At 45.1% G+C, this 23979-nt stretch overlaps 1 protein-coding gene and 1 long non-coding RNA gene across 10 annotated transcripts in view; one reads left to right on the forward strand and one right to left on the reverse strand.

The window, feature by feature from the left end:
* Positions 1 to 4750, forward strand: part of kcng2 (potassium voltage-gated channel, subfamily G, member 2) — a 155908-nt gene extending 151158 nt beyond the window's left edge. For 5 of the 9 annotated variants that reach the window (XM_039736724.1, XM_039736728.1, XM_039736727.1 and 2 more), the window contains one exon: positions 3180 to 4749. In XM_039736724.1, coding sequence (XP_039592658.1) covers positions 3180 to 4016 — 837 coding nt within the window. In that variant the 3' untranslated portion in view covers positions 4017 to 4749. Of the gene's footprint in view, positions 1 to 3179 lie in introns of all 9 variants that reach the window. The other 4 variants (XM_039736733.1, XM_039736730.1, XM_039736732.1 and 1 more) reach the window with 1 other exon arrangement.
* Positions 4751 to 6551: 1801 nt separating this feature from the next.
* On the reverse strand, positions 6552 to 8908 carry LOC120515613. The gene is made up of 3 exons (XR_005630673.1): positions 7918 to 8908; positions 6805 to 7557; positions 6552 to 6706 (listed from the first exon to the last, which is right to left on the reverse strand). It is a non-coding gene; the product is annotated as an uncharacterized LOC120515613 (long non-coding RNA).
* Between the last annotated feature and the right edge of the window lie 15071 nt (positions 8909 to 23979).

The following is a 23979-nucleotide window of genomic DNA, read 5'->3' on the forward strand; positions in this document are numbered from 1 at the left end:
AAGGCGCCGGAAACTCTGTGGGATTTCCCAAGAATGGTCTGCAAGGGATCGAGAATTGCAGTTGGTGCACCCCACCGCCCCCTGGTCAGACGTGGAATTGTCATTATTCAGGCCCTTTAGTTGACTCCTACTCGCACGTGTGTGACACCAGGTGAGAGGTGAATAACGGGTGTCACACACGTGTGTTTAGGAGACAACTAAAGTACTTCAATACATGTGATTCCACGCCAGCCCAGGGGGTGGCAAAGTGCATTCATTTTTCCCTCTCGATCTTTTGCAGACCATTCTAGAGAAATCCCGTCCCTGGAGCAGCCAATGACGTCACTTCCGGTTCTGGTAATGATGACATCACTTCCTCCACTGGCCTTTAAAGCTGCCATCTTGTGTCAAGAGAATCAGTTCTGTTTTGGACTCTGTTATGTAAACATGACAACTCTTTTTGAATCGATTTTGCAGCCGGGAACAATTATACGGGTGGCTGCCCCAGACCACCTCAACGTCTTATGGTCGTTTTTGTGACACGGGCAATAAGTCGAACATCAAGCAAGACATAAAAAGTAAACACACGAGAAGTCAAAGGTGTAAATGAGGTTTAATCTGCACATCGGAGAAGGCTCAGAGCAACAGGCTGTCCCGTCTGCTGATTAATTCAAGGTCATGACCCCAGAGACCACACCCCTAAAACAGCGAAGACATGTGGCTTAAGTAGATGGCCACTGCTAAATTAGACCTTGTGTGTTTTGGATACGTGTGTTCACACGGACACCCCATTCAGGGTTTGTTCCTGCTTTGCACCCAATACTTAACGGGGTGGGCTCCAGCTTCCCGACAACCCTGCTCAGGATAAGTGGGTTTGAAAATGAATGGATGGACATTCCCTTCTCATGCTGCCATGTAAAAGGTGAAATCCCCCCTCGTGATCTCTGATCTTCAGATTGGCTATGAGATGATCTTCTCTGCCATGATAATAAGTGGCACATGTCGCCAGCCTAACGTGACTTATAATTGATCTTATCGACTGCTTAAAGACGATTACTGGCACTAAATGAGGCAAAAAGTGAGTTAATTCATCAGCCGAATGGGTCACACAAACATGAAGTATTAACGTCATTGTGACAGCTAAGCCGCCGGCAGCTCTGTCATGACTGATAGAAAAATAATCAGCCATAAATGATATCTTCAAATATTTATGAGGGTGTTCTCCAGTACAGAAAATGAATGATACAGAGGGCTTCCACAGATGACAGCCTGCCAAAACCCAAATGAGGGAATTACTCGTAATGGGTTTTACGACAGAAAGCCTGGAGACGGCCGAGAAATGTCTGACAACTGAAAGCCAAATGGCTGCACGGAGACGTTCAAAAGTGACGCCGTCTCTCTCGTCTTGTGCCATACTTGGACGTTGCTGCCTCTCAGACTCAGCCTCCTGGGTTTGAACCCCAAGTCCTGTCATCATCTGCATGGTGGCTGCATGTTCTCCCCATGTCTGGTGTTGCCAGGCCTAGCCAGGTTGTTGTTGTTGTGTGTGAATTATTAATCCATTTTATCCATCCATTTACTGAACCCGCTTTCTCTTGAGCAGAGTCTCCTGATGTGGGAATGGACTTTAAGCAATAACGTACTGTACGGTTTTCTGTCATTTATGCATGTAGTGATAAGACACATAATACAGGTTGGCGTAAGGAAATGGAAAATTTTGGAACTAGGTGTTGGCAACCCTGTTGTTGTTTAGAACCCCTTGCCATAAGTTATAATGGAGCAGTGGAGTGGCGCGCAACGAGCATTCACTGTAAAAGCCTTTTATAAGAATGGCGATGGCGTGACTGCTGCACAAAGGGAATTTGGGCATCATTACCAGTTAGGACGTCACGATCGTATCCCGTCTGCTCATGCGATTACAACATGGGTGCGTAATTTCGAAGAGACAGGTTCAGCCATAAAAGAGAAGTCCCCAGGTGGAACCAAATTTCCCATAATGCCCGACAATCGATGGCAGCTATTCGGGAAGGCGCGTCATTTTATGCAATGGTGACATTCCATGGCCTCCGCGATCAGAGATTTTTTTTCTGTAGGGACATCTTAAAAGCCAAGTGTACCGCACACGTCCTGCAACCATTGCTCAAGTAAAAAGGAGGATTGAGGAGGAAATCGCTGGCATTCCTCTTGACATGTGCCGTCGAGCAATGCAGAAACTCCACAACAGGGTGTGAGAAGGTGTACGGAGAAATAGACAACACCTTCATGATGTAATCTTCAAAACATAACATCCATCCATCCATTTTCCAACCCGCTGAATCCGAACACAGGGTCACGGAGGGTCTGCTGGAGCCAATCCCAGCCAACACAGGGTGCAAGGCAGGAACCAATCCCGGGCAGGGCGCCAACCCACCGCAGGACACACACAAACACACACCAAGCACACACTAGAGCCAGTTTCGAATCGCCAGTCCAGCTAACCTGCATGTCTTTGGACTGTGGGAGGAAACCCACACAGACACGGGGAGAACATGCAAACTCCACGCAGGGAGGACCCAGGAAGTGAACCCGGGTCTCCTTACTTACTGCGAGGCAGCAGCGCTACCACTGCGCCACCGTGCCACCCTCAAAACATAACATGAATATTGATTACCTTCATTAATTGCATATCCTGTACACTACATCCATCCATTAATCCATTATATCCAAACTACAGGGTCACGGGGGTCTGCTGGAGCCAATCCCACCCAACAAAGGGCGCAAGGCAGGAAACAAACCCCTGGCAGGGCAAAGCCCACCGCAGCAAATGTATCAACGTCGGATTACAATACACTTAACCAGTCCAACTTCCATCTGAAGTATTGGGGGGGCGCGTATAGGGGAGAAGAGGGGCCGAGGACCGAATATTTTAATGCTATTACATCCTTCAAATATCGTCCACTTCCCTCTCGAGTGGTGAAGTGTAGGAGTCGCGTCCCGTATCGGGCGATTGTTGCATCTTGGTGTGTCAAGGCTTGATTATTTACTGCACTATATTAACACAGAAAATATCGATGGGAGCCGCGATTGGATGAGGGGCCAGTCACGTCACCGATGAATCTTAGGAGCAGGTCCTGGACACGGTCAGTTCATCTTAGCAATGTCTGTTTCATTTTGCAAGCTCTCCCTTAATGGGTTTTGTTCTTTTCTCTCCTTCTTTTCAGGGAGAATGCTCTCAGAGGTGTCACAACATTTTCGTCCTGGAGACGGTTTGCGTGGGATGGTTCTCCCTCGAGTTCTTCTTGCGGTTCATCCAAACACAAAGCAAGTGCGTCTTTCTGAGGACTCCGCTGAATATTATTGATATCATGGCGATCCTGCCGTACTACATCACCCTGATCGTGGACTCCTTGTCTATCCGAAAGAAGACCGTCGGGTCGGGAAACAACTATCTGGAGAAAGTGGGCCTTGTCCTCCGAGTGCTGCGAGCCCTGCGGATTTTTTATGTCATGAGGCTGGCCCGCCATTCCCTGGGCCTCCAGACCCTTGGTCTGACGGTCCGTAGATGCACACGGGAGTTTGGGCTGCTCTTGCTTTTCCTCTGTGTTGCGATGGCCCTCTTCTCCCCATTGGTGTTCCTGGCCGAAAGCGAGATGGGAGCCAAGCAGGAGTTTACCAGCATCCCCGGCTGCTACTGGTGGGCGGTCATTTCCATGACCACGGTTGGCTACGGTGACATGGTGCCCCGAAGCATCCCAGGTCAGGTGGTAGCGCTCAGCAGTATCCTGAGCGGCATCTTGCTCATGGCCTTCCCCGTCACCTCCATCTTTCACACCTTTTCCCGATCCTACCTGGAATTAAAAGAGCAGAATCAAAGAGCCGCCAGGCAAAAACCCGACTCGCAAGACAATTCCAAGTCCCAGAACAGCGACGATTCCCAGGAAACGGACAGCTCTTTCCCAGTGGGGGTGGCGGAATCTTCGATACACAGGAAGTCTGTGACGGCAGCTTTGTTCAAGAGCACGGAAAATAAGCCTTTACCAAAGAACATGACGGGATGAGTGAGGGGAGCGATTCTCATGTGTGTGAATCCTACCGACTACGCCACCTCCTAGAACATTCTAGAAGGATTTTGGGGGGGGGAGTTACTTACTGAAGCCTTTCAAGGACACAAGGGAAACATGAAAACTTTTGCCTTTTCATTCACATAGTTGGGGTTTTTAAATGATATTAATCACCGGAGAGCACATATTTAATGCGGCAGGCTAAAGTTCATACAGCTGATTAGTAACCGGACTTGTATTCTTTTGTTGTCTTTCATGTGCTGTCAAATAAAAATTGGAAAAAGGATTTTCAAAATTTCATTTCACTCTCTGTAGAACTCACACAGACCAAGGCCGGGCCGGGCCGGGCAGGAATCGATCCCGGGTTTCTTGAGATGTTAGGCCTCAGCCCTGTGCCATACGTACTTTCCCAGTACCAAGTGGACTTACAAAAATGAAACCCGTCCAACTTTTCTGTCTGCGCTTTCCATTACAGTGTTGCGAGGTGAGCCGAAGCCGATCCTGACAACAGCGGGTACAAGGCTGAGATGCCAATCCACTGTGGGGCCACTTGGCATGAAGTGCATGCCATTGGGATGTGCGATGAAACCTCGTGGCTATGGGTACAACGGGCAAACTTCTCACACACACACACAGAGTGAGCCGGCCAGGTCCCCGGAGGCGTACGTGCTAACCAGTGTGTCACTGAAGGTACAACCGTCACGCGTTTATTTGTGAACACACGTATTCTTATTCAGGGAGCTGGAGCATCGGGTACAAATGCCAGACAAGGCAGAGTGGACAGTACAGGTACGTATGTGCCGCTTAATGCCCATGATTTGCTCTGTGACGTCAGACATTGTGTGAGCACCATATTATATAGAGTCCTTAGCAGAGCGAGGTGGGATATTGGGGTGTACCTGTTTGGACTAAATAGGGAGGTAACACTACGACGCTCCAGAGACGCGCGGTTTTGGGTCCTGCTGCCTGTACGGTTATACAGTAAACGTTTTATTTGGAAGTAGAGAAAGTTCACATTAAAATAACGTTAGAAAGAACAGTACAGTACTGAGAGCACAATCACTTAGTACACATGAGACACAAGCTGGTGTGTTCACTACGTTCACTGACGCCCGCTACGTCCCGTTCTCTGATCAGGATTCCTGAACTTTATTATAACCTAACAGAACCACAGACATACAGTATCTGTGGTCAGACGCTGCCTGAACCGACATTATGCCGCATGAAGCTGTATTTGAAAATGGGCAAAGTAGCTCCCAGTTTAAGAGTCCCGGGTTCGAATTGCAGACTCAGACACTCCGCAGGCCTGCTTGGGTTTTGTTTTATTCCCAGGCATATCCCTGAGATGCTACAGTAGACAAAGTAATGACTGCCTGATAGACAGAGACACCTGACGACTGGGATTATCAGGGGTGGCACGGTGACGCAGTGGTTAGCGCACACAGATCCAGGGTCCTACACCTGGCCACTGTCGGTGTGGAGTTTGCTTGTTCTCCCTGTGAATGCGTGGATGTTTTTTCACACTCCTACAACACAAAGCTTTTTGCTGTTGTTTTCTAACAATCCACCTTAATAAAAAGACAAGTGTCCGTCTGATTGCTTTGTCTCTGTGATGCCAAAAGATGGCACCTCACAAACATTTGTAGTAATAAAATGCATTGCATTTGTCATTCCAACAGATGGTGCATCACAAACATTAAGACTGCTTTTACAAATCCCATACCAAATGGCATGTAACAGAAACATATGAATTGCATTTATCACTCAAACAGATGGCACACCACAAACGTTGAGACTTCTTTCATGAATCCCATACCAAATGGCATATACCAGAAATGTGTGCATTGCATTTGTCATTTCAACACATGGCACACCACAAACATGAACACCGTTTTTATGAATCACATACCAAATGGCATATAACCCAAGACTTTTGCATTGCATGCTGTGACCCCCATAGGTCATGCGAAAAGACAGTTTCCCCTTGGGGATTAAGAAAAAAATCTGTATCTATATAACCGAGACATACGCATTACACGGCACATTGCAGATGTTAACACTGAGACCTACATTGGTAATTTATATTTCAAACCCATCTCAGCACAACCAGCCAGCCTACAAAAGAGATGCGACAGCCAGACCTCATCGCCCTTTATGAAATGGGTGATATTTGGAACGTCTGCCAGTATCAAAATCGAAGTGCAATGCATACAATTTAGCATCCATGTGTGTTTTGAACCTCACAAACAAACAAGGCCCGTCTTTCTGATGTCTTGTGTTTTATGTGCCAAAACAGATGAAAAAACAAACAAAAGGAGGGCTAAGACGGCGACTGAACTCAGCGTACCCGTCGACCTATAAACCCTTCAGACGGCGCCAGCTTCACTCCGTCAGGCAGCGTGGGTGCTTTGGACCGACCTCGCCAACAGAAGAGGAGCTCGACTTGTCTGACGTCTCGCGTTTTACATACCAGAATGGAAAAAACAAACAAACAAACAAACAAACTGCTGCTGCTGAACTTACCGCAGATGTTAACCCTTCATACAGCATGGGCTCCGTCAGGCAGCATGCGATTGGCTGTCAGAAAAAGGGGCGGGAACGACTGTGCTCAGTCGGGAAAGTAGACAGCTGGTGACTATTAAACTGTCAGAGTCCTGCGATGAGATCAGCAACTGCAGTTGGCAAACCTGACATGACACACAACAAAAAGTCACGACGTCTGTTTTATGTTCCAAATATGCTTTTGGGCAAAGCTGAATAAATACAATAAGATCAAGAAACTCACCTAGTAATGGAGGACTTCAGTTCAAATGGCTAATGCATTTAAGCAGCTAATGATCAATGGCGTCATGTGTAGACCAAACCAAAGAAATTACCTGAAACACAAACTGCTGCGTAGAGGAAATTAAACTGTAAAAGTGCGTCACCCCAACGCCCACAGAATGAAACTGGACGGGTCACAAGCTGGAGGACAGACAACAGAAAGGCGGAGGAAGGAGAAAGAGAAGGCAGCAGAACGGTGCTGGGATTTAGAAACTCTTAGACCGCCTGCTTCACCTCTGGCTAAGTGGAGTTTGGAACGCAGTGACTCTGGGGGACCACAAGGTGGCAGTAGGCGCTCGGTGTGGTGTGCGATGTGACATTGGGTCTCATGAGTCACTCTGAGACTTAAAGGACAACGGTGTGAGGTTAGAGCTGTTGGGATGAGGCCTTCCTGGAGGCTGCAAGAGCATTAAAAGTTCAGTATTGCTGGTGTTTGGCTTTGTTTAATTTTACTTATAAAATGAAGGCAACTAGGAGGCCATTCATTCAACTGAGCTGCATCAATAAGCATCTACAAAAGGAAATGAGCATTAGGTAAAGGTGACTGTGTCCACGTTAAAAAATAATAAGTAGGTTTATAAATACAACACGGTAACTGATGAGCCATTATCAACTGTGTACCTGAAAAGACCTACAAGGGAGAAGAAAAGAGCAGGACCTGCGGCGACGTCATCGACTTTGTGATCCAAGGGGGATGCCAAACAGTCCCCGAGCTCTGAAAAACAACATGGAGACCATAAATCAAAAATAAGTAGAATTACTGAGGAAAAGAAGAAAAATGTACTGCTGGAGATAAGGCACTATATGATAGATAGATAGTTATGAAAGGCACTATATGATAGATAGAGGCACTATATGATAGATAGATATGAAAGGCACTATATGATTGATTGATAGATTTGAAAGGTACTATATTAGATAGATTTGAAAGGCACTATATAATAGATAGATATATAGATAGATATGAAAGGCACTATATAATAGATAGATAGATTTGAAAGGCACTATATAATAGATAGTGTCAAATGTATGTGCATATGGGGCATCTTAAGGGCTAACAATTATAAATACTTACCGCTCTAGGGTTGGCATTGTGTTCTGATGCCTGGTTTCTTCCTCCCTCTGCAGACCAGATGATTTACAGCTGTAACATCTCTGACATCACTTGCCTGGACCCTCCTCTTCCTGCCAGAAGGACATATAACTGGAAGTTTGGTTATCATGAAATCAGTTCATTATGAAACTCCTGTCAGAAAAGATGTTCCTTTCAATTACTGCATGTTTTCAGATTTTCAGTTAAATGGGGTCACCGGGAGGTGTCCCAACTCTTTATCATAGGCTGTCTAGTCTCCTCCAGTAGATAGATGTAAAAGGTACTATATGATTGATAGATAGATAGATAGATAGATAGATAGATAGATCCTAATTATATAGGCCATTGCTATTTGTCCATGTAAGACTCTGCCGTCATTATGGTAATAATCTTCCTCACAGGTCCCAGTAAAGTGCTGATTTTTTTATTTGGGCCCTCAGTTTAAGGACCCCTGCTCTAGAGCGAATGCCCTGGCTGGGGGCTTGGGGGGGTCATACTGCAGGGGGCAATAAATTAACGAGTCGAACCTGAATTTCCAGGATTATCTCATCTGCACCACTGTAGCGTGTTGTTGGCACGAGTTGATTACATGCGGCATGAGAGATAATAAATCAAGCCCCGGGGCGAGTGAGCCACACGAACAGGACGATAACTCATCACCGCGAGATATAAAACTACGCGCCTGCGATTAAAGTCTCGGTCACAAGATCTATATTGTGTGACATTTCTTCCGAGGCTTTTCAGTTTTTGGAGTCCATGTCATTTTTTTTTTTCATACAGATGTAGCACCCAGAGAGTTCTGATAGATGGACACCCCAAGTACATTGTTTTACATTCTGCTGCCATACTTAGAAATAAGTGGCATGGTGAGGTAATAAGAAGGCTGTAAATGACAAAGCGCCACGGCCTTCCCGTGACTTATTGGACTAATCTCACTCAGTGCCTTCCTTTGCGTCTCTGCTGAAGAATTCATTCTGGTTGATGCCTCCCCACCTTTCAGCTTCTGTTAACCAGAGCCTTGAGAAGAATGAGCAACCTTTTCAGCCATTGGAGCCAGATCTGGTGACATTTGGGGACTCAATCACTCAAGAAAGGGACAAGTGTAGCGAGGGGCAGCGAGAGCCCACCACTGAGTAACAGGACATCCCTGCAGTTCCACTTAGAAAGCCAGAAATTCCCTTTAGCTCAGCTGAGTAAGCGGCTGATTTTGGACTCTGAGGCCTCCATCATGATGTGTTGTTTTGTTATTACATTTTTGTGACAGATTTTTGCTCTTAGAAAATATTTGAACCGTCATTTTGGAAGGTTTGACGCGCAGATCTTTAAGTGTTTTAATTCTGAAATACACGCTAAGGAGTGGCACTTAGCCTCTGAGGTTACATGCGAACGATTATTCATGTATTACATGCATAGAAGCTGAGGTTTGTAATAAAACAAAGGGGCAGTTACAGAACAATGGGGCACCTCAATGGCAAACCCCGTAAATTAGTTGGTAAAACATCAGGGCAAAGAAGCAAAAGGTAGGAAGGTCTTCTCAGACTGCAGTCAGATTGCTGACTGAAGCAAAGATGGCAGCTCTGCCCCTTAAGAGGAAGCCAGGCCAGAAAGGACAACCTGGAAGTGGCATCATGGAGACTGGCAGACATCCAATGTGTAATAACAAAAAGGAGGAGAAGCATCAGGTACCAGTGCCAACCCCCGACTCGGGGTGGAATTACGACGGGACGAGCCCTCAAGTGGTCTCCATTGCACACGCGTGTGACGGGTTTCATCGACATACCAGCAGCATTCCATTTCTCACCACTGCATGCTGGCAGTAAATGACTGCACTTGGCTGCCATTAAAACGTTTCAGCACCAACAATCAGGGGTATAATAAAAGTGGGAGAGATATCGAAGGAAGAACAGGAATGGAGGCTGAAGTGGCTGTGGATGTGGCCGGGTTGTGACTCTAATCTTGGGGTCCGTCCATTACGGCCACCCAGCAAGGCAGGTGTTCATTCTTGACCCGTTGGGATGCCAGTCCATCCAATCAGGACACTTGCATTATTTATCTTGTAGTGGGTGCCACATGTGCTATTGTACCGTTGGCAGTTTGCAGCTCCTTAGGGTGCATTTCAAGAAAAGTGGATACTGTAAATACACCCTAAGGGGGAGGTCGTAGCACGGACAGGACGGTTGGTGCTGAAGTCTTTAAAACCGGAAAAGAAGGGGAGAGAGAGACATCATGTGTTGGAGCAAAGGGAAGCGACGAGGTAGCGCCAAGAAATATGCCTGCTGGTGACACAAGGGAGACACGTCTCTGAAGACGGACTTGTTTTTGGTTTCGCTGACAATTCTTTGGACTGATAGGCCTGAACTTTTTTGTTATCGGCTCGGTGGCCGGCGTATTCCGGGAGGCTTTCACTTTACTCAAGGACAGTAAAGACAGTAAATCTATTTGGAAAACCGGTCTCTCTTAAACAAGAGCATCTCACCCCTAAGCTGGGAAAGGTGATTTCCATGCTATGTTGTTTTATCTTGGTAGAGTAATATATGTATTGCTCTACTTTCCCCTATTGTATTATTAATATGTAGCCTTAGAATACCTAATCTCACAGACTTACCACTGTATATAACTTATCCCCACCTTCCCTTCTATATCTATAACCTTAGGCAATTAGATGTAGTAAAAAGACAAGCAGGAGTTAAGTTACACATAAAATAATGTATTACTGATAATATTCATAAATAATAACAAAATGCAAAGTATATTTGAATATTGGCAACCATACAACCTGATTAAATGGTGATGTGTAATTCAGGTGGCACACAGACTTGCAGTTCCTTCAAATGTCTCTAGTTAAGGCATCATTGATGCTCAGCTTTCAGCCACATGTCTGTTCAAAATGGCTGCTGAGCTGTGCTCTTCATTGTGTTGTCTTCATCCTCACAGGTTAGCAAGAGAGATGCTTCTTCATCATATGTGAGTCAGTCAGAGAGAGAGAATGTGGTTGAGCAAGTACATTTATAGATGTTCTCTCCAATTCCTAGAACCAATAGGACATCATGGTACTTGAAGGCCTCTGAGACAAGCCAATTCCAAACAGCCATACCTCAGACCAATGAGAGAAATAGTACATTTAACACCTCAACCCCCCAAGACTATATGTTAAGCTAACCTGGCTTTGTGTGGGAGATCAAACTGGTTTAAGACACATCCCCCCAAATCCTGTCATAAAATTACAAAGAGACAGTCGTAAAAAGGGGGATGGGGGAAGGCAAACATGAATACCTCTCACCACTTGGTTTGCCTAAATTATAAATAAAGACGTACAAAACATTTATCAAGTTATATGCAAAATCTCACATCACAACATATGTTATGTACTAGTTTGTTTGTTTTTTGTCTATATGTAAAATATATATGTGTATATTATTCCCTCTTCTTTATATGTGGTATTGCTTATAGTTTAATGCTGATCTGGGCCATGTGGTGAGGGGTCAAATAAAAGGATGAGCGTTGGTCACGTTGCTCCATAAGATTTTCAATATCGAACTGCTTTGCTCCAGCAGTTTTCTGATTGGGCGGCAACCCGTGGTTTAGTTGTTCTCCCGGGCAGCGGTACAATCTATCGTGACAGCTGGGATGCCAACTGGATGGAAGAACACCTTGGGGGTTTAGAGAGCATCAGAAGGGCATTACCTTCTCTGGGGTGCTAGAGGGCAGTGCTCCTGGGTGGCTGTGGCGCCATGGGTTTGCCGCAGGACACACGCTGGGAGTTGGAGTGTGGCACAGCCCTGCTGGGTTCCGTAAGGGCCAACAAATGGAGCTGCAGAACCCTACTGGGGGCTTTCACCACACCTGGGAGTGATTCCAGGTCCGATTACTGAGCCACCTCATTATAGAGACACTCCCAGGGTCTGCTTAAAAGAAGCCACCTCATTCCATTAGGGGAGCCAGACGAGGACAAAGAGGAGGTGGATGAAATTTGCTGGGAGAGGAGCAGAGTGGAAGAAAAAATGGAAGAAAAGAGAAAGAAAAGTGTTTGACTGTCTATTGGTGCTTGTGCTGTGGCTGTGCTGTACACGTGGGAAACAGGGGAAGGCGTTTCCCACAGGAAGAAGAGAAAAAATAAAGTGGTGTGTGTTGCACCTCTGCCTCTGCCTCTGCCTCTGCTCTGTGTTTGGGTTGAGGCTGTAGGTGCCCCGGTGGTCCACACTATCTATCCTGCCTACTATACCAAAATTAGCATCTATCTATCCTGCCTACTATACTAAAATTAGCATCTATCTATCATTCCTGCTTACTATACCAAAATTAGTATCTATCTATCTATCTATCTATCAATCAATCTATTGTGGCAGTAGGGGGCGCTAGTGCTCCCTTGAACCCTCAGGTACAACTCCAGACACCAGGTCAAAGTCCAAGACTTTTTATTATGGTTCACAGTGCACCAAGCACCTTCCACACTACTCATAAACATTTAACCCCACAAATAAACACACTATTCTCTCACCTCCTCGCCCAGACACTTTGCTCCTCTTCCACCCAGCACAGCTCAGTGTCTGGACTGAGGCACCATCCTTTTATAGCCCCTGACCCGGAGGTGTTCCTGTCCCAACAGTCCACAGTTCCTTATTCCTTCCGGGTCAGGGCAAACAGTCCTTTTCTTCAACCCGGGAGCACGTTGTTCCTTCCTGTCACATGACCGTGACGTACTCCCGGGTTATAGGGCACACAAGAGCTCATGAGCCCCCCTACAGCGACTCCCGGTGGTCCCCAAGGTATCCAGCAGGGCTGTGTAAAAACACTACATAGTCCATAAGGCCCTGCTGGAACTCGGGGCACGATCCTGCTGTCGGGAGAGCTCCTCCTGGCGGCCTGGGGGTGAGGGCTGGAGAACGAAGCCGGCAGTCCTCCACACTATCTATCCTGCCTACTATACCAAAATTAGCATCTATCCTGCCTACTATACTAAAATTAGTATCTATCTATCCTGCCTACAATACTGAAATTAGTATCTAACTATCTATCCTGCCTACTATACCAAAATTGGTATCTATCTATCTATCTATCTGCCCCATTACTGGCAGGGTTTTAATGGTTTTACCCCTCTAGTGGCCATTCCTGAACATGCTTTTTGGGATGTGCGTGCGTTGGGACTCCCAGTTTAGTACAGCAGAACACCACCACTCATGACAGAAGAGCACTCCCCACAGTCAATGACCCCCTGCTCAAATATAAAGACTTGAGGGTGGTCCTTCAGTGGTGACATCAGGGTGGCCCACCCACACAGCAGAAGCAACACAGGAGAATCACACAAAACATACAGAAACTAAATAATAAAGGGAACACATTAACTAAATTTGCTTAATTAAAACAACAAAAAAAGTTAAAATAAACATACATAACACTTAAATGAAAAAGTGAAAATGATACCAGAAAGAAAACTAAAACCATATTCAATAATGTCAAACATAAAGTACACTAAAAAAAACATGATGTAAACAAATAAAAAGAGAATAAACTGCTAAAAATTTTATTTAATTCAATTTATGACTAAATAAATGAACGATTCTTTGACTATGAGAAGTTTACTTTCATTCTTGGCCGTCTATTTGGGTATTCAGCATGATAATCAGAGCGCAGTGGGCTTCACTAAATTGTAATTTGGCAAGTGGCCTTCTTCACAGGACTGCCTGATGAACAATGACAACTGGAACAAATCTTTTTTTATTTTTATTATTACTATTATTTCTGCGTTGTTTAACGGTTCACGGCCATTCGTCTAATGGGGAATAACCATCTCCCCGACAATAAGGAACCAGTCTAAAGCACATCTGCTCAATTAGCACAGACGGCCCTTTCAACGTTCCCTGAAGGACACATCAGGCACGCATTCTGTTTCTCTTTCAGATGAGGCGGCCGACTGCGTGTGCCTTCCGCACGCCGCCACACAGGAGATCGCAACGTAGTCAGACTCAATAAATCCTTCTGTTGTGGAGTTTGGCGGCAGCTGTCAGGAGTTTTTATTTTCAGCATGTGTGTGTGAAGCTCAGGCTTGTGTGCCTTCGTAAGGATCTGCAGACTTTAATAAACTGGCAACAAAATCCGACTCTGCCTAGAGGAGCCCGACTTCCAGAATTCATGACACAGCGCAACACATCCCTCTCACAGCTGTTCCGTTCAGTTCTGGTTTGGCTGGGCGTGGAGCGCATCCCAGCAGCATGGAAGAGCAGGCAGGAAACAGCTGTGGATTGGGATGGGGGCACCTGTCCATTGTAGCCTATAAAGAGTATTCACCCCCTTTTATTGTTATACAACACTGAATCTGAGTGAATTGAATTTGGCTTTTTTGACAACTGAACGACAGAAAAAAAGTCTTAAATAACAAAGTGAGAGAGATCTCTGTAAATTAATGACAAATATAAAGCACAAAAATGATGAAATGTGTTATAAAAATGGAGGACTTTTAGTGTGTCAACAGACAGGGGCTCCTTCACTCCTATGGCATGGCGCCTTTATAACACCCCACTAGGGCTGCCACCTCTGACCTCCGGCCAAGTGTTCTTCTCTTTTGTAATCCGTGTGTGTGTCTGAGGGGCAGAGCATCGCTAGCTTCAACATTTATTAGGGGTGTAGCACCCCCCTCTGGTAAATCTATAAGAGTGGGAGTCCCCTTTGGGTTATTGCACACATCGAAGATCAAGGGCTGGACGATTGAGTCCATGACATAGGGTGGTAGTGTTCTCTTAAAGATCAGAGGCTAAAGTTCTGGAAGACCCCCTCCAACAACACTGCTAATGAGGAGGATGATTGTTGTTGTTTTTATTGGTTTTCTGTCTTTCTATCTATTGTGAGGGACACCCAAAGGATGGGGGAAGATAGATACCATTGGACACTGCCTCCCCCAGAAAGCTAGATGGCAGCGTCCCTGGAATAAAGTGGTGCCCTGGATTCCTGCAGGGCATCCTGGGACTTGGAGTCCGGTTGCTTAGCCCTGATGGGTGCCGCCAAAGGGAAGAGTCCCAGGTCATGAGGATGGAAGCTCCAAAGTACTTCCGGGCTGAAGAAAAGACCAGTTCTCCATCTGACCCGGAGGTGCTAGCAAGTCACGTGGGCAGAAGGACAGAAGCACTTCCGGGTCAAGGACTATAAAAAGGACTACTGGAGACCCAGTAAGCGAGCCGGAATCAGTAGGGGTAGGACAGAACTTGCTGGGAGATGTGGAGGAGAGAATTATTATTGGAAAGATTATTGCGCTTATTGCCTGTTCTTGTGTTTGTGGTGCTTGGAGGGCACTGTTTATTAAGAAACAAGGCGATAAAAATCATCTTGGTGCTTTTAACCTGTGCCCAGCGTCTGCCTGTAGGGGTTAAAGGGGCAACAGCGACCCCTAGCATTTACACTTTCTATCATTTAGTGCCTTTCCTATCTATGTATGCATCGAAGAGTGCCTTTCACATCTCTCTATCTATTATATAGTGCCTTCCATATCTTTCTATCATATAGTGTCTTTCCCATCTATCTATCTATCTATCTATCCTGCCTACTATATTAAAATTAGGATCTATCTATTATATAGTGCCCTTCCCATCTATCTATCTACCTATCATATAGTGCCTTTCCCATCTATCTATATATCATATAGTGCCTTTCCCATCTATCTATCTATCTATCATATAGTGCCTTTCCCATCTATCTATCTATTTTGCACAGTGCCTCTCATATCTTTCTATCTATCTGTCTGTCTTCAGACACACATCAATATGGACCAATCACAAAGCTCTGTCAAAGTGACTAACTCCTCCTCCGAGTGTGAGAGGGCGCTGTTGGTAACTCCATCTCCAATTTCACCTCCAGGACTGACCAGCCACAGCACTTCTGACATCACTTCCTCTACCGCCAACCCTCATCTCAGATGAAATATAAAGAAGGACGAAGCCGGAAGTCGGTGCTCAATTGTGGAGCCCACATCCAAAGGCGTGTGTCTGCTCTCCAAGCGTGTTATTTTGCAGATCTGTGATCACAACAGCCTATATGGTAACTGATTGTTATTTTATTATTAATTCTTTCCCTTCTTTTTTTTCCTCATCGTTTTACGAGGAATACCCCGGAGGTATCCCGACACTTCCTTTTGTGTCGCTCGTTTTTCTATGCTATATTATGATCCGGGACTCCCAGCGCTAAAGAGTTTAAAAACAAGTAGCCTCAAATATGCGCACTAGAGGGGGTAACCACCAAATCTGTGAGGTAACAAGGGCAAACAGAATCTTTATACTGTAAAAGATTTCTTCTTTACAATCAAAATGTTCTGTAATACTGAGAAGCTCCAAAGAGCACAAAAGGCATAAAATGTCTGTTAAATGCAAATTCAAAAGTAAACAACATCCCAATACAGAATCCAAAGAGGGGACAAAAGACGCAGCAATAAACTTAAAAATTCCAATAACTCACAAGGCACAGTTGAAAACACAAGAAAACTCACCAACTTAAACCCTCTGGATTTATAGAGTGAAGGGCAGTTCCTGATGGCGATTGGCAAGTGGCCCCCCTTATTGGGGGGGGGGGACCAGCCACAAAACATACAAGGTAACACAAGCCGCCTGCATAGAGAGAAAATCAAAAATAAGGAATAACACAGACAATCCATGAAAGTAACACTAACATAAATAAATGGCACAAAAAAAGACCCGAAAGAAGAACCCCCAGGCAGGAGTTGCCCCCCTTACCCTTTGACAACTGTACTCAATTCCCCAAGGGGAGACCCTCACCCGCTCCCTCAGTGGGTCACGAAGACTTGGGTGGGTTACTTCCAGCATGATAATGAAGTACGTCACAAAACAAAAGTCACCTCAAATTGGTGTCACGAACGTGACAATGAGTTCAGTGTGCTTCGGTGGGCTTCCCAGTCACTGGATCAGACCCCAACAGAACACCTCTGGATGTGGCAGAATGGGAGATTTGCACACATCTGAAGAAATTATGTGACGCAATCAGGTGAACACGGACCAGAAAGGTTTCCAACACCTTGTGGGATCTGCGCCACAAATAGCGGAGTCTGTCTTAAGAACAAATGGAGGGCCTGCCCAGTACTGACGTGGTGGTCCTAAGAATTTGCTCAACGACTCTATAAGTCTGTATTACCTAATAAAACAATTGAAAAACTTCTAATGACCAGCTGTGATCTCAAGAAGGCCACAGATCAATATCAGCATTATTGGTACAGCAGCCCCTTAAAATAAATAGAGCTGCTCCATCTCAATGTATAAAGTAGAGGAGGACCCTCACATATGACTAAGCAGCAGCCGTTAAAGACAGAAGCCGGCCTCTGTGGCAGCCCCCCGGGAAGGCCGATATTTCCGCCCAGATGTGAACCTGTCAAACTCTGAGCCAGTTTTGCTGTATAATGGAATGTATGAAGACTCCAGCACAGAAAGAAAATCCAACAACTACGTCAAATGACCCCATCACATCATCGTTTAACAATAAAAGAGAATTCAAAAGGCTTCACCTGCTCATTTAATTGACACCATGTGCCGTCCTCTGGTTTCATTTCTTTTATGCACTTGTACCCTTCGGGAGGTCTCCCTCTGCCTTCAATAAACTTCTAAAGGAGTTTTAATTAGAAGTCCCCCATCACACGTGCCGACTCTCCAAGGAATTCATCAGTAAGACAAGAACACCTTCGGCCCATCAAGCAAGTTAGAAGATCTCGTCCAAATGAATTGCCAGGTCGACAAGGCTTACAGAACTTCAGTTTGATTATTTATCGTCTTTAAATAAAGTACAAGCACCATGGCCACAAAATGCACAGATGAATCTAACCAGAAATACAAATAGTAGTGTTCTGTCATTTTGGGGTCCTAGGGTGACCCCATTTTCTCTTTTACACTCTTTACTGCACAGACCTTAACAGAGTGCCCCAAATCGCGCCTACAGTGTAGTCAGAGAGCCTTTCAGACCCCTTCACTTTCTGCACACACTTTATTGATTCATTTTCCATTTTGTCCATCAATCTACGCTCAACAATCCATAATGACAAAGTGCAAAGATGATTTAAGACAAGTTTGCAGATGTATTTAAAAAATCAAAAAGTAAAACCTCTCCTTCACAGTCCAATATTCAGTACTTTGTAAAAGCCTCTTCGGCATCGACTCCAGCTCTGAGTCTTCTTGGTAAGTTTCTAGTAGCTTTGCGCACTTTGCTCTGGATTTGGGAAGTTTATTCCATTCTTCCATTAGATTGGATGGGAGGTGTCAGTAAACTGGCATCTTTGGCTCCCTCCACCGATGTTCTATGGGCTTTGGCTCGACCACTCAAGGACACCCCAAGACGTGTGCTGAAGCCACTCCAGCGTCGTCATGGCTGTGTGCTTCAGGTCACGGTCATGTTGAAAGGTGAACCACCTTCGCAGCGCACTCTGGAGCAGCAGGTTTTCTTAAAGGAATCCTCTGTATTTGGCTGCATTCCTCCTTCCCTCCATTCTGACCAGTCCCCCTGGCCCTGCAACCCCCTATAATTTACACCCCCTAAAGCATGACGCTGCCACCACCATGCTTTACCTTAGGGATGGTATTAGGCAGCTGATGAGCAGTGCTTGATCTTCACCAGATAGAGTGCTTCTGCCCAAAGAGTTTGTTTTTCTTCTCATCTATGAATATACACATGCTGCGTTGGTCTGGACATTTCATCACTGATGTTTCAATGTCACACACACTCCTCCAGGTGACCCCACATGGGTTGATAAGACCCCAGCATATGTCCAGACGGCTAGCGACCCTGACCCCGTGGCTTTTCTCTCATGACTCGCAGCCATCTTGAGAGCTCTCTCTACCTCTTTGACGGTGTTGTGGATGGCTCTCTTCTTCCTCTCTCCTTCGATGGCCAAACTACTAAAGGCTCTGACCAGAGAACAGGCTGCAAAATCCCCTGCACCCGACCTCCACTAGGGCACACCTAGCTCTCCACCCTGACAGATGCTGACCAGTCCCACGTACTTCTTTTCGAAGGCTTCGTCCAAGCAATCTTCCCAGTTCCAGTAGCACAACTTGCTTGGTGGATTCAGACTCAAGGACTATATCCCGTTGCTCGGTGGTGGCTGAGGAACTTCAGCCGCCATGTGAGGTCCACCAATAACTGCCAGTCTCTTGCATCAGGTCAGAACAATATTATTTTTTTTCTCCAGAATCTTAGAATCCTTTAAATGTCAGTTAGCAAACTGCAAGTGGCACCGTCACAAGTGTGCCTACCTGATGGAGAGTTCCTGAGATGTTTCAGACAGATTCTCCCATCCCAGGAGAAGACTTCTGATGCACTATTGGGTTGCTGATCGTGCTTCACCGTAGAGATGGTATTAGGCAGGAGACGAGCAGTGCTTGGAGTTCTGGCCAAAAGAGTTCAATTTCTGTCATGTCGGACCAAAGAATCTTCTTCCTCATGCGGTCAGTGTTCAACAGGGCTGTCACTCTGCCATAAGGAGAGCAGGTGAAGAGGTGTTGGGTTGGACAACAGAAAGAAAACCATCTGAGGTCATGTAGGTAGAACAGAGAGGTGCAGGATGTGATAAAGGCGAGGAAGGAGGCAAAGACGACATGGTACCAATCAAGGAGGGAGGAAGATAGAGAGACGTCTAGGAAGACAAACAAAGGAGGCAAAGAGGGCAGTGGCAGGAACCAAGGGACACAATTTGGAGGAGGCGTATAAAAAGTTGGGAGACAAAAGGGGGAGAGAGAAGATGATTTTTTGAATAAGAACGCGGCTGGGAAAGATAAAGAAGATGGAAGATGAGCAAGGTGTGGTCTTGAGGGTGCATGATAGGATCATGAAGAGATACTCTGAAAAGCTGTTGAAAGAAAATCCAAGGGTAGTACTTGGGGTTGGAGTCCCAAACAAAGGGCAAGGACCAAGAACAAGGAGGAAGGAAGTAAAGGAGACACTGAAAAGAATGAAGAATGGGAAGATAACTGGACCGGAACGAGATACCAACAGAAGTGTGGAAGAGTTTAGAAGACGAGTGGGTATGTGGGATCTAAAGCTCTAAGGAGTGGATAAACAGTGGTATTACACCCATTTATAAGGAAAAAGGAGATACTTAGGTTTGTGAAAACTATAAAAGGATGAAATGGATGTCACACATGATGAAAATCTAGGAACAGCTTATAAGGAGAACACTTATGGATGGAGAGGTTTGGTTTTATGCCATGTAGAAGAACAAGTGATGGAGTCTTTGCATTGAGACTCATCAAAGAGAAGCATCGAGAAAGGCTTGCACAGGGTATTCACTGATTTGGAGAAGGCCTATGATAGAGTACCATGTCAAGAGGGAGGTCTGGAGATGCATGAGAGAGAAAGGAGCACCAAAAAAACACGTGAGGTTTGAGAACCTGGGTTAGAAGTAGTTTTGTGGTAAAAGACAAGATCCCAGTTTGAGTAGGTCTGCACCAAGGATTTTCTTATTGATATATTGAGTAATGAGATGAAAGACCAATCCCTCTGGTGTAGGCTTTTAAACTGATGACATTGTGTTGTGTAGCACCAGAAAGGAGGAAGTTGGAAGAATGGAATACAGCGTTGGAAGACAATGGATTTAAGATAAATAGTAAAAAGACAGAATATCCGAGGTTTAATGGGAGAGCTACTGAAAAGAGTGGAGAAGGTTAAATATTGACGATCAGTGGTAGACCAAGATGGAAAATGAGACGCTAAGATACCCAATAGAGTGCAGTGTGGATGGAACAGTTGGAAGAAGATATCGGGAGTGTTGTGTGATCGAAGGATTAAGTCAAAGTTTAAAGGTCAGGTTTTGAAGACAGTGGTCAGACCGGCAATGACGCATGAATCTGAGACATGGGAAGTAAAGGGAGTTCAGGAGAAGTTGTTAGATGTGACAGAAGTGAGAATGCAGAGATGGATGTGTAGAATTACAAAAAAAGGACAGAATAAGAAATGAGACCATCAGAGGTACAACCAAAGTGGGAGACGTCTAAGGTAGTACAGGAAAGTTGGCTGAAGTGGTGTGGACATGAGATGAGGACGGACAATGAAGGTGTGGGCAGAAGAGTGATGGGAATGGAAGTCCAGGAGAACAGAAAAAGCTGGGAAGGCCAAATTAAAGTAAGATGGATAAAATAAAAGATGATCGGTAGAAGGAAAAGGGTCTGATGGGGAGGAGGTGCAGGACTGAGCTGTATGGAGACGTTTGGTCAAACACATCCATCCACCATAGAAGCACAAAAAGATGAAGATGAAGAAGACCTTTGTGTTGCCTCTATTGGTAGAATGGTTTAAAACGTCATCTTTTTATTATTTGTACATTTCGGTCTGAGAAGACCTTCCCCTCGGCATCCCTAATGGGTGCCAAACTCCCTCCAGGATGGCTCTGTAATCACGGTAAGCTTTACAGTAGGCTTGGGAGTTCTGTTTGCCTTCTGTAAGTTGATGCGACTGCAAATTCCCCCCTCCGCTTGACTTCTTTGTTTTTTTTTGATGCAATAAATTGCTCAATTTTTGATTTAGCATTTTTATTCCGCAATGGAGTGAACCATAGGAGTTGCTGGAAGGGCAAGGTAATTTAAAAAGATGAAAGCTGTCAGAGCTTTTAATGCTCCAGTCTCTTTGTCGTCGTTGTTCATTTTGTTTTCCTCTTTGAAAAACTCACTTTGTTGTCGCAGGTTCGCTTCCTTAATTGCTTCCGCACGGCAAACGACAGCCACAGGTTGCAAATGTTAAACTGAGTTGGAACATCATCAGCTCCGCTTCATTTGTGCCTAATAGGTTAGGTCCAGACCGCTATTTTCATAAAACATCATTTGGAAGAAATAGGAGGAAATAATGAATCCTGTCTTGTGTACGTGATAAAATCGACAAACACTGCTAAGTTGTGCTCAACAGTAAAACCGGCTTGGTAGAACAATTTCAGATCAAGACAATAAATAAAAACTTTTGTGTGTGTGTGTGTGTGTGTGTGTGCGGAGGCACTAAAGTCGAGGGATTATTCCTAAAGTTTCCTTAAGTGTTTTCGATAAATTTAAAAAATTGACGCACTGGAGTTTTACAAATGGAGGCTATGGGGCACCACCAAAAAATAAAAGCTTAAAAACTTACCGAATATGTCCATTTTCCAAGTCAAGACAGTTGCTGAGTATTGATCCAACTCTTGCGAATACACACACATTATAAAATAGTTTATACATGTCATTTCTGAGCAAAAACAAAACACAGATATTAAGAGATTTAGTGGTTTTTAAAAGAAGACCAGCTGTGTACATTACCTCAGCACTTGTCGTCTTCTGTAATAACCTTTCACCTCTTTTCCCCTTCCCGGGGCAAGACTTCCTCTCAAAAGACCAAATCACAGTAAACTGTTTGTGAAACGCTGGAAGCAAAACGGAATACAGAAACAGCCGATGTCAACACTAATAAGGTTCAGTCATACCTGTTGTGAAACGATCAGACTCGACAAACTTAAAAAAAGGTTTGGGGCAGCCACGCGTATAATATCCATGGCTACAATGGGTTTGAAAATCAAAACTCTGATGTGCACTCAATGGAGTCCAAACAAGTACTGAATCACTGTTGTAAAGATGGTGGCTTTAAATGCCAAAACTGGAAGTGATGTGCTTCTGGACGCCGGAACTGGAACTGATGTTTTCAAGGATGAATCCTATGTTTGGTCTGTAGAGATAACAGAAGAAGGTTCAGCGCACTCTGCCACACCTGGTACTGGTGTGGTCCATACAGCACGTGTGTGACACGGTCAATAAGTTGGTTGCGGCAGAATAAATACAAAAAAGTTAATCTTCTGAGACGCGTCTCAATTGTAATCCATCTTCTCGAAGGTGTCTCCTGTTGTAGATTTGCTGTGCCAATACGCTGTTGCTCCTCACTTCACCGCCCGTTGTCGTTCTCTCTCTCTCTCCAGGTTTAATACCCTTTAGGCTAACAATCTTATCTCAGTGGTGTCTCCTCCTTAAAGGTGCAGATCCCCATTACCGGGCAAACCCACAGCAATCCATTTTCTCCAGTATACATTAAGGAGAGGCAAATGAACACAAAGCCAATAGTACGATGTACATGTGGCACCCGCTACATCTGTGACCACAGCTGCAAATGTTATGAAGAAGTTTAAGGCCCATGCGACTGTAGTCAACCTCCTCAGACGCAGCTGCAAGAAGAAAATTGACTCTAAAATGGGCAGAAGGATAGTGAGAATGGCAGACAAAAAGCCCAGGACAACCTCCAAAGAAATACAAGTTGAACTCCAACGTCAAGGTCCATCAGTGTCTGATCGCATTGAGTCCTCAATGGAAGAAGGACTCCGCATTAAAATGCCAGACTGGAATTGGCTAAAGTGTATATTAACAAGCCACAGTGCCTCTGGGAGAATGTCCATTTGGACAGGTGAGATCAAACTGCAGCTTTTTGTCAAGTCACGTCAGCTCTTTGTCCACAGATGAAAAAAATGAAGAATTCAAAGAAAAGAATTGCAGAATTACTGTGAAACAAGGAGGCCCGGTTTTGATTTGGGGCTGCTTTGCTGCATCTGGCATGGGGTGCCTCGAGTCCGTGCAGGGAACAATGAAGTCTTAAGACCATAAGGACATTCTGGAGCGAGATGTCCTGCCCGGTATCACAAAGCTCAGTCTTGGTTGCATGTTAAGGATCCTCCAACAGGATAAATGAGCCAAAAAGTGCAGTGAAAAGCACCCCAGAATGGCCAAGAACAAAACATCGGACTATTCTGAAGTGGCTTTCCATGTGCCCTGATTTGAGTCTCATTGAACATCTATAGAAAGAACTGAAGCATGCCGTCAGGTGAAGACCACCCTTCAAACCTGACACGGCTGGAGCAGTTTGCTCAGGACGAGTGGGCCGAACGACCTGAGAACAGGAGCAGATGAAGTGTCAAGGAGAGCTGCAGGAATCGCTTGATGGCAGTGACTACAAAATCTAAATGTTAGGTGTAGGGTCCCAACATTTGTGTCGATGCCATTTTCATTTGTGTTATAATTTGAAATATTCTGTGGAGTCAAAACACTAAAGCAAACTCCGACTTGTGTT

The sequence above is a fragment of the Polypterus senegalus genome, chromosome 15 (assembly GCF_016835505.1).
Source record: "Polypterus senegalus isolate Bchr_013 chromosome 15, ASM1683550v1, whole genome shotgun sequence".
In the NCBI taxonomy this organism is placed as follows: Eukaryota; Metazoa; Chordata; class Cladistia; order Polypteriformes; family Polypteridae; genus Polypterus; species Polypterus senegalus.